The sequence below is a fragment of the Mchenga conophoros genome, linkage group LG2, assembly GCF_057382185.1.
Source record: "Mchenga conophoros isolate Kocher_MC1m ecotype Shallow Benthic linkage group LG2, M_conophoros_male_GT1.1, whole genome shotgun sequence".
Taxonomy (NCBI): domain Eukaryota; kingdom Metazoa; phylum Chordata; class Actinopteri; order Cichliformes; family Cichlidae; genus Mchenga; species Mchenga conophoros.
The window spans coordinates 7,371,998-7,383,243 of NC_140527.1; the positions used below are offsets into that span (position 1 = coordinate 7,371,998).

The 11,246-nt window shown below is 39.3% G+C and overlaps 2 protein-coding genes across 11 annotated transcripts in view; one reads left to right on the forward strand and one right to left on the reverse strand.

Moving 5' to 3' along the window:
* The window catches only part of LOC146581621 (LIM and calponin homology domains-containing protein 1-like), a 91,435-nt gene extending 87,975 nt beyond the window's left edge, over window positions 1-3,460 (reverse strand). For 4 of the 10 annotated variants that reach the window (XM_085285111.1, XM_085285107.1, XM_085285146.1 and 1 more), the window contains exon 1: window positions 3,139-3,455. In XM_085285111.1, the coding sequence (XP_085141237.1) occupies window positions 3,139-3,240 (102 nt within the window). In that variant the 5' untranslated portion in view covers window positions 3,241-3,455. Of the gene's footprint in view, window positions 1-3,138 lie in introns of all 10 variants that reach the window. The other 6 variants (XM_085285119.1, XM_085285097.1, XM_085285154.1 and 3 more) reach the window with 6 other exon arrangements.
* Window positions 3,461-5,242: 1,782 nt separating this feature from the next.
* Window positions 5,243-8,764, forward strand: LOC146581622 (catechol O-methyltransferase-like). The gene is made up of 5 exons (XM_085249176.1): window positions 5,243-5,372; window positions 5,454-5,518; window positions 5,604-5,700; window positions 8,315-8,511; window positions 8,597-8,764. The coding sequence occupies exons 1-5, from the start codon at window positions 5,243-5,245 to the stop codon at window positions 8,621-8,623; spliced, it is 516 nt and encodes a 171-aa protein (XP_085105302.1). The 3' UTR covers window positions 8,624-8,764.
* The last annotated feature ends 2,482 nt before the right edge of the window (window positions 8,765-11,246 follow it).

Consider the following 11,246-nt stretch of genomic DNA (forward strand, 5'->3'; position numbering starts at 1 on the left):
GTATCACAATTGATTTATTTTCTTTTACTACAAAAGACTGTTTTGTTTTCTATCTAGCAAAATAATTGCCAGTGCAAGCCCTCCCATGTCACAACATGCAGGAAACATTAATTTAAGTATACAATAAATGCACAACATGGTTATGGTGCTTGCATCAGCAATCAACAGAGTAAAACCCAACACTGAGCTATAAATCAGTTTACTGTTAATGCATTTTTGGTGGGACCAGCAGAACAGGCTGACACAGAGGCATAAATCTGGAATTCAACAGCAGTTTCAAGGACCTCTGTATGCTTATTGAGTGCAAAGATTTTAAAATAATCTCACTGGCTAAAACAAACCACACTTGAATACAGCTGCTCTACAACATAAGAAAATAAATAAAAGTATATCACTCTATATATTTGGACCTAAAATAGTACAAGGAGGATATTAAGAGCTCTGCAAGACAAGTCTATCATCTGGTCTAACAATGAATGGCCTTGTTAAACAGGGTTTACTGGTGGAATTTCATGCCTTCTTAATGGGACTATCGGTTATGTTGTGCAGAAGTCAGGTTGGGACACAGCTGACGTCCCTATTTGACACCTGTTAGAATTAATATTATTGCAAGAACCAATCAGCTAAGTAAAGAGAAATGACAGTCCATCATTACTTTAAGAACTGAAGGTCAGTCAGTCTGTAAAACTCCAAAAACTTTGAATGTGTCTCCAAGTGCAGTCGTAAAAACCATCAAGTGCTATGACGAAACTGGCTAACATGAGGACAGCCCCAGAAAAGGAAGACCAAGACAAATTCATCAGAGTCACCAGCCTCAGAAACCGCAAGTTAACCTCAGATCAGAGCCCAGATAAATGCCACACAGAGTTCCAGTAGCAGACACATGTCTACATCAACTGTTCAGAGGAGACTGTGGGAATCAGGCCTTTATGGTTGGTCCCATCATTTATTTCTTAAACAGGACAGTGACCCCAAAAACACCTCCAGGCTGTGTAAGGGGTATTTGACCAACAAGGAAAGTGATGAAGTACTACGCCAGATGACCTAGCCATGGGATGAGATGGAATCGCAGAACAAGTACTTGTGATCTCTGGTAACTCCTTCAAGACTGTTAGAAAACCATTTCAGGTGACTACCTCTTGAAGCTCATCGAGAGGATGCTAAGCGTGTACAAAGCAGTAATCAAAGCGAATGGTGGCTATTTTGAAGAATCTAAAATATAAAACATGTTGAGTTATTTCACACTTTTTGTTTACTACATAATTCCATATGTGTTCATTCATAGTTCTGATGCCTTCAGTGAGAATCTACAATGTAAATAGTCATGAAAATAAAGAAAAACCATTAAATGAAATGATGTGTCCAACCTTTTGACTGGTAGTGTATATATACAAAAATTATAAAAAACAAAAAGCAAAAGCTTAGTTTCTAAACAGTGGTGAGTGGTTGCAAAGGTGCACAAAACAAAAACCACAGGTCTTAACAGTCCCTTTGCTTTTTTAAAAATTTCTATCTGACAATTCATGTCAAACAGAAAACCTTTTTTACAACCTCTAGCCTCAGGCTCGGATATTATATAGGACACAGCAGTTGAATATGAGCAGTTATTAGAATCTGGACTGAGGTTTTGTGTTGCTGTTTTCACTCTGGATCTAGTGAGTGGTCTCTTGTTCCTTGAGGTTACTTAAGGACTGTCACAGGTGTATGTGGATAATCAGTCCCCATGGGGAAAGGGTGAAAGAGAAAAAATGCAGGAGTGGTGTCACTTCACTCTCACCTTTTCAGCTTTTGCCCCTAATCCACCTTGGAAATTCTAGGTCAATAGTGGCTTTTTAAAGATGTGATTTGAGCCTCTGAGGACTTTGGAACTACTAAATAGGCCTGTAATGGCGCCTGACACGCTTAAAGAGGATCTGTCACTTTTAATGAAGTCAATGACATACGCAGGTTAGTCAGTGTATTAAAATACCAACGGGCACAGAAGTAGTAAAAAAGGAAGTTTCACTTCATATTACTTCCTATTAACTATGAGAAACATTACCACTAACTTTTGTGCTGTTTTGTGTGTTTCAGGTAGTTTTTCGTTGTTTAATTCAAATGTTAATCTGAAATTTAAATCTGGTATTATTGGCCTTAAGGACCAACACAAAGGTGCTTTAAGAAACTGATGTGATCATTCCAAAAAAACAAACAAAAACACTGATGCCCTTCAGAAAAAATGTTTAAAAAAAAGAAAAGAAAATCACAAATCATATCATCAGCACTGACAAAAATGTTGTATAGAGGCCCCATAATCCCAGTCTACACCCCTGCTACCCTGAATCACAAACTTTAGAAAAAGCGCTGTGCCACTCCGAACTGTTATCCCTTTATGGAAACACACAAAGTCACGCCTGCACTCGACCAACATGCAAATTATAACCACCCAGTCATCAGTGTTTTGAAGCCTGACAGGAGGACAGCTCACTGCATGATGACAAAGTCAAACGCAAGTGTCGTGATTGAAATTCTCTCAGAACAAAACCTCGTTTGTGTGATTATTGTTCACCGGGCTCGCAATGAGGCAAAAATCCATTCCACATGATGCATTCATTGTTTGCAGCCAAACACGCACCAGGCCTCATAGCGACCAAAGCTACTGTACACAGGCCCTCACCAAAAAACAACAGAAAGCCTTCTTCAACATTTAGGAAGGTCTGGTGAAAATGCGCACAAAATAAATAGCCAGTGTGACTTGGAAGAATTCTGTATTATTGCAGATAGGAATGAATTATCTTTTTCCATTTTATTTTGAGGACAGTTATTTTAACTCATATGTACTGATAATTGTTAACATAATAATAATTTAAACAGCTCATACTGACATAATATGCACACCTGCAAGGGAACTCTAACCCATCCCGGGGACTTCACAGGAACACAGTGACGATGTGTTTTTAGGATCTGAGTCAAATTACTGTCACCTTTCAACAGGTGACGAAGCAATAAAATAAACTGCCTTTTAAAGGGGCAGACGCTGCAGGTACAAATCAGTAACTAGGGCCATGCGATGACAACGAAACACCTGCGCGAAAGGGAAGGAAAGTGGTGGAGAGGTGACACAGCGTTTGGGCTCGCTGCTGGTACTCCGTGACTCACCTCTATCCATTTCTGCGCCTCCAGAAACGCGGACTGTGCGGCCGACTCGTTCACGGGGTGATGCTGATGAGACTGTCCTATGTCTGCAACCGGACTTGCCATTGGCGAAGAAGCTGTGTCCTGCAGATATGTATGAAAGCAGCTTGGTGCAGCGTTATTCCACCGAAATTGGTCGTCAAATGCGTCGGCCAGTCTGTTTTCCCCTGATTGTAGAAGGTGCTGTAGCAGCAGCAGCACCGGTAAGACGGACGAACCAGTTGCTGCTCCTGTTAAGAGTATGTGGGCAAACAACCAGCTTCCAAGCCAGAGAGAGTCGTCAAACACAGGAATTCCGGTGGGAGATCTCAGAATAAAAGCTTTAGTGGATGACCAGGAAATTCAAATTTATCAAAAATAATAATACAGTCCAGTAAATTGAGTATAAACCCACCATCAAATTGCATTATTTATCGCTATTAGAATTATGTATTTATATTCCAGCCTACTTCTTTTCAATGCTGCAAGAAAATGAACATTGTTTCTGAGAGTAATCACAAACTGATATGATTGAAAAATATCTCACTTTTAACCAGGCTTAAAGGGAGAACTCTGTTTATGCCTGTCCTGTAACTGTTCAGTCATAATTTCTACATCCCACCTTTGGCTGACAGAGTTCAGTGCTACACTACAGTCATTCAGGGTAAGGTAGCATGTGTTTCTCAAAGATAAATATCCAGTTACATAGATTGATTCACCATATACTAACCCAGCTTTTGAAATTAAATTAAGTCAAAAAAAAGTCGCAGTCCTCTTTCTTAAGAAACATAATGGCAATCAGAAGTAAACATTATTTCATTATCATTATTTTGGCAATGCAAACCCAAAAAGTACATATTTATTTACGTATGTATGATTTACACATCATACATATGATGCATATGATCATATGATACAATGTTTCATTTTTATAGCATTAATGGTTCAACAATATGTTGCCAAGTATGTTTCATTTCTTTCTAGAGCTGGTCATCTCCATGGTTACAGCCTTCCATCCACGCTGATATGTTGTGTTTGCTCTTATTTTGATGGCACCGTGCTTTGCTTCCGGTTATAATCCAGCAGTTCTAGGTCAGCTTGATTCCGCTGGACTGATGGACTTGCACACTGCAGTATGATTAGCTCCAACGACCAAAAATACACAGAGCAGCGCCGCTTCACCGGCAGCCAACGAGGGCAGCAGCACGCTGGGGAGCTCACACCCACTTTCATTATGTGGGGCAACTTAGAAAAGAGGAAGTGCACAGATTTCGAGCAAAGGCGCCTGAAACTGAGGGCCAACATTAAACTCCAGATGCTCATCCATTAACATAATTTTCCATTAACAAAACTCTACAGGCTCTATGATATAATGTATTCATATTTATCAGTTTAATTCTGTTACAGACTTCTGAGAATTGTGTTAGTCTTTAAAAAAAAGAAGAACACTTTTGTAAATATAAGCAAACGAAAGTTCAGCAATGTTTCCACGCTTTTGCAACTGTTGGGTTATTCTCTTTTCACCTATTTTATCTGTTTGTCAGAGTTTTCCTTAAGGCAGTTCTACTTCTGCCATATCAGTGTTTGAAATGGAAGTTGTAACTGCTCAGTACTACCAGCTGTCCACCTGGAGCCAAAACAACCAGCAATGAGTGAAATACCCATCGGGAAATTATTTATTCGTCAAATGGCAGATTCCGCACAAAAACATTTGGAGTCGCATCCCATGCCTTGTATACTTTGAGACTTGTCAGTTCCACGACGACCCTTGAAACTTTTCAAAGCCCCACAGACTCTTTTTTCCAAATGATTGCTGGCATTCTTAACCTTCATCTCTGCTGACCTCTTGTGGAAAAAAGCAGTGGTGCAGACAGAGAGGAGGAGGAGTTTCCCAGACAGCACCATCGATTGTATGTTCTTTTTGTAGTTTAGGTGCACTCACCACGCCTGCTTCATGGATGCCACCAAACAGTGTTGTCTTTCGGACTTTAGTCATACAGAGAGTCTGTAAGAGAGATAAAAAGTGATCCGTTTATGCTGACCACCTGCTTGACTTCCACAAGAGGCAAGATGACCTGTGTTTGACAGGATGGACTCTGATCCTGGACGAGCAATATTGAAATTTGGCGAGTACTCCATTCATTCATCAGTTTTCTATCCGTTATCCAGGAGGGTAAGCAGGGGTGCCAAGACCTTCCTGTCTTCGGCTTTCCCTGGGGGTATTATCCCCGAATGGTTTTACAAACCAGGGAGCGTGTATAATACATACATATAAATACAAACGTACATACTCTATCCAGCAGCGTGTCTCTGTTTGTGTCCCAAGCCTGAAAAACCTGACCAGGGATTGGGAGGCGTCCACAAGGTATCCTATACAGGTAGCCGAAGCATCTCAACTGACTTATTTACTCCGAGTTGAATGAGCTCCTTACCTAAGATCATACAACCAGACACCCAGCAGCAGAAGAACCTCATTTCTGCTGCTTATCCTCACGGCCTGCTTTAATGCAAGCAACCTGTGGGCAGGTTTGAAGTGGAACGGTCAAGGTGAGTGTACGGACATAGGTCTACCATTTAATACTATTTTTTTACTCATTTTGGATGAACAAATGGATTTTATTTCATTACTTAAAATGCTATTTCACAAATTTTAATTAGCTGCGTTAATAGTTTCAAGGACTTTAAAAACTGAACTAAAAAAAAGAACACATGTTTATGGATGTGATAATGGTTATCATTAAATATAATGAATAAAGAATGTAGGCTGTACTCATTTATTTGTTTATTTTTATGCAATGATGCAGTAGGCTACAATTATCGAATAAGGCCTCTAATAAAGATGATATTTTTGCAAAAAAGTTTGTGAATGCTCGCGTTAATAAATAAGATGCAGTCTCTTTTATTTAGATATACAATTACATTTGCAACTTGATGGTAAAATAATAAAGGTTGTGTAATTTATTTACATGATAATGACATCAAGACCCCGTGGGGCCCATTGCCTTTTCTTTTAAGACTTCTGAAAAATATTTCTTTTTTTTTTTTCATGCTTTTGGATATTTTCCACTTCTGTCAGAGGAAAACAATAAAAAGTAGCAGTCATTAGCTCAGTTTCTACAAACTATGTTGCTTTTGCAGATGTTACGTCCCTCTGCAGCCCCTAATCATCTCAATGTTTTCAGCTGGTGCTAATTGGCCACACCTAGTCAGGTGTGGATAAAATAGTGATGGGCAGATGAAGCCTCATGAAGCACTGAAGCTTTTCATCCAATTGGTTCACCCCAACGCGAAGCTTCATGAAGCTTCATTTGCTCTAGCAGGACACCTACTGGACGTAAAAATAATAGCTGGCATGAATTTGAAGAGTGTGGCCTTTTGCACACAGCCTGTAAATGTCAACAACAAAAGGAGTGTGTAAAACATGTATATTGTATTGATGGCAGTATACTGTGTATATTTATACTGGCAGTATGGAAAATGATCATTTGGAAATGCTTAAAATGGAAATGATCATTTACTGTGAGGTGAGGTGTGGTTGGGGTGTGGACAGTAGTTGTGCTTTTGTAACGTTGAGGTATGGACAGCTACACACTGAGGCGTCAGTCCTGCCTGTTCACATTTTATTCTGTAAAAACTAAATTTTCGCTGCTTTTATGACCTTTTTAGTGGGGAGAACATAGCTAGGATTGAATGATTTAACAAATCTTTTGAATCCTTTGTCCTCCACAATGCTAAATGGCTGGGAGTCCTCAATCACCATGCTAACCAGGTCTTCATCTATTTGAGATTGTTCTCCTGAGGAAAGACAATAAAGACAAAGCACAAATATAAATATCACACACATAACTTATTGCATTGTATAATATTGTTATATCATTTAGTAACATTACAGCATGCTATATTATCATGGCATTTGATGGCTCACCTGGTTTTGCTCCACAATCGGTGTTCCCCTTATTCTCATGCATAGCTCTGTAGTGCCTATGCATGGATGAGGTGTTGTTGTTATATCCCAGCTCCCTGGCACATAGCAAACACTTCACCTTGTACAAAAGTACAGACAGCTTCACATAGGTTTTATTGCACCATCAGTATTATGAAAATACATCTTCTGTGGAAATTTACATACCTTGTTGGGAGATATAAGCTCAAAATGTTCCCACACAGGGGAGGACATCCTCCTCTTCTTAGCTGGCTCCATTCTCTCCTGACTTTCTCTCCTCACTCTCCTAAACCTCCAACCTCTCTCCAAACTGTCTCTAACTCTCTCCAAACTGTCTCTAACTCTCACTAACCGCAACTCTCCATCAAACACCCACATTTTGAATGGGGTCTGAGGGTTTTATATCACTGTCATAGCTCGCGGCAAAGTTCGAACCGCTTCCTGAACCAGTCACGTGGTACAGCCGGGCAGCGAGGCTTCGGACGTCATCATTTTCAGCTCCTCCCATAAATGAAGCAAGCCTCGATACGCGCTTCGCGGAAACGCCCCCTCCATTACTCGACACACGCTTCGAAGCCTCGATACAGAACGTCACATCACTAGGATAAAAGCATACTGAGGCAAGTTCCCTAGGAGCTCACTTGTCTTTGCCTTGGTGGCACCAGCCATTTTAGCCAACCTGGTATTCCATTATAAGATAAAACCTCTTCTCACTAACACTCTGGTATTAATCTCTTTTTTTTATGTTGCGGTCTTTGAGCCGGGTCGTAACAGCAGAGCATTTCATACCACAACATCTTGCAATTTTACCCAACTTGCTTATGCTTTTTTCCACAAAAGTCAGAAATATAACACCTTTCTTTGAACACTGAGCATTTAGCAATGCAATGGTAAATCGTGAACTTGCTTTAAACCATTTGATTTATTTAATTTTCTTTCATTTACTAAACATTATTAGTCTGCAATTACTATATTTTGCTAAAAAGCAAGTTTGGCTGAAATGGCAGCAGGTACCTACCTTTGGTTTAGTAACCATTCCCTTAATTTATTATGTAATACATTTTTGTATTTTATATTCATTAATATAAATTATTGTAATGTAACTTATTTATTGGGTGCATATGTTCTACATTCCACAATGTCAAAATGTTCCAAAATGTCAACTATACTCCCTGGTGTGTGCAAAGGAAATAAAGTTTGTTGTTCCTGTGGATTCAGGTGAGATACTGGATGACGTAGTGAAAAGTGTCCGCCCTTTGTGGGTGCTGGAGCTCAGAATGCACTGTGGCTACAGCTCTGGCCGTCTGCTTCATCTGCTGCCCCATGGAGGCAGACTGATCACAGTGGTGCTGGACCCAGTCACAGCAGATCTTGGAGAGGAAATCATCCTGGTGGCAGGCTTCAAGCAATCCCAGGTACAGTGAGGACTCTAAACCAGAATATGATTAAAATATCTCTAAAAGATAACTCTCTATTACTCACTTTTCCAAACCTCCTCAGTTCCAGGTTTTTACCCAGCTCAGCTGAGGCCATCCCAACATTAAATTCTTTCAGTGATGGCATAAATCTGGTGCTAATGGACCACGATTCCCAGCAGTACCTTTTAGATCTGCTGGCCTTGGAGAGAGAGGAGCTCCTCTGCCCATCTGGCTGCACTGTGCTGTTGAATAGAGGAATCAAAGAGCCGACGATCTCAGAGGAGTCCTGGATCACACCAGAGGAAGAGTCGATTCCTACTGCATCAAAACTGAGCATCCATTTATGATGGAGATTTTTTACAGGAAGGGAAGTACAAAGGAAGTCTGCAATGGCAAAGTTTAGCTAAGATGTGGGTGTATTTTGGGGGTGTTAAATATTTCATAATCTCTAGTATGACTCATAAGGCAAAGAACTGCAATTTTGAGAAAATTTTATTATAAATAAAAAAGTGATATTAATCATCCTATAAGTCTGTCTGTTCTCAGTATTTCAAAGTCTCCAAAGATATTACAGTTTCCTTTGTGGCAGAAATAAGAAGCATTTGTTATATACTTTAAATATGATCTACTTTACTTAAGCTTATTACTTCTCTTCATTTATTTCTTTTCCACATCATAGCCCCCAAAAGACAAATGACTACCTCCTATTGTTTAGCACATCCCTAAAAAATTCTTAAGGTGCTTACACAACCGCCTCGCCTCAACAAAAGAAACAAAGAGAAGACATTACCTGATGTACTGCACAGACTTACCACTTGGTGGCACTCCTGCCTTAAAAAGATAACAACCTAGACCCTGAACTGTGTTTGTTATGGAAAGCGTTTAAAGGTGAATGCCACCCATTTTGTTGTAAATACATGCATATTTATTTTGCTTTAAATTGGAAATTTAAGCCTGGCATTAATACATCCACTTTATCTTTAGTGGGGGTTTTTTTGTTTCATGCGTTTTGACACATATTTCCTCCGTTGATGAGCTGAATTTCTGTGAAAATTTAAGCAAAAACAAACAAGAAAATGAACTCAGTTGTTCTTTTCCTCCCTTTTCTGCTAAGTGACTCTAACGTCTATCAAGATTAACTGTTCCACCAAACATCTTAGATGAGGGGATTCAGTGTTTTTTCTTCTGTGCAGAACTCAGGTGGACTTTAATGAATTTGTCTGTAATGATGTTACTGAGGCTTTCAACGCAGCTGGAAAGCCATTACATGGTTTAGAGACAATTTAGTGCCTGATATAAATAAATAATATTTGTGCAATAACGATTTAATTAAATGCAATATTTCCCACAGCCTCAGGGAGGGTCTAGATTCTAGGTCGCAACTGTTGCACAAGAGAATAATGAATGTCGCAATATGTAAAATTATAAGAAGAGAGCTTACTGCAGTTAAAGAGAGACAGAAAATGAGAGTCAGGGGAAGAGCAGTGAATGAAACTACTATTATGCTACCCGTGTTCCTCTCACCCTAACTGGTTGAAACCAAAGCCCTAAGCTCTATCCAGTTTAACTGTTCACTCTTAATACCGAGAAAGAGCAAAACAGGTAATGGGGCAAGCCTCATTAATACTTAATAACCTCATACATAGATGATACTTTTCTTTATACCACAGGAAAAGTCATGATTGCGTTTGCGGATTTAGACTTTAAGGAAAAACACAGATTTTCAGGAAACTCTGACAGCTTGCAGATTAATAAATGTTTCTTCATCTTTACTATTGTGCATTATTTATCAGTTTAATGTTCTCTGGTTAACATGGGTACAACTATTGTTATTATTTAGCATCCTGTTGCTTCGGGCACACCATCAGCCAAAACACTGACTGAGAGACCGGCATGTTTTATACCTTAAGTATAAATATTTGACAACAATGGTGAACATTTGATGAATGCTGCAAACATTACACATATCTGGTTATTTCCTTTTGCCTTGCATTGCTCTTGGCTAGGGCTGTAGAAAGTGGTATATACCCTTACTTTGTACAAGTAAATAATTTATTGACGGCTCAAATGAAAACGATTTGTAAGTACCGTGGATTGAAAAAATGGCATTTCATTGGCTAAAGTAATATAAAAACAATAATCTAACTTGCCCGTCAGATCAGACCCTGTTGTTTATCCACTAAAGCGAGTGTTTTGCTGTGCTATATATTGTACTGTTCATTAGTTCAAGCTAACTCTAGCCTCTCTAAGCCAGAAGACAGCAATCTTAGGGTGAGTTTTACATCCTGAAATGAAACTCCGTCCATGAATGCTCCGACCTGCTGATGTTGACTGCAAGTTTTGCCCTGATGTCGGTCCCATTTCGGCTTTGCTAGATAAAACAAGTTATCTTCTTGATAAGATCAAGTCCAATTTGGCACTTGTGCAAGTGAGCAAACTGACAAATTTATCTGGGATCAAATAATTATTTTCTCCACTGTAAATAATAACAAACAAATGAAATGGTCATTCCCCCCCTAATTCATGTACACCCTTTTGGGCCTTATGCAGATACCATAGAGTCACAAACTGGTGGATTTGCAAACCTACATTTGTATTTTGCATTTTAGTCTTTTAAGTTGATATTTGCACATTGGCTCTTTTTCCCTTAACAGCCCATAATGCACAAAGAGATAGTGGTTTTCTTCATACTAGGAAGGATTTTTGAGTCACTTACAAACATATCGATGTGT

Coding starts and splice junctions, on each gene's coding strand:
- LOC146581622 (XM_085249176.1), top strand. CDS start 5,243: ATGGACTCTGATCCTGGACGAGCAATATTGAAATTTGGCGAGTACTCC. Junction 5,701..8,314: donor TTTGAAGTGGAACGGTCAAG/GTGAGTGTACGG, acceptor CTGTGGATTCAG/GTGAGATACTGGATGACGTA. Junction 8,512..8,596: donor CAGGCTTCAAGCAATCCCAG/GTACAGTGAGGA, acceptor AAACCTCCTCAG/TTCCAGGTTTTTACCCAGCT.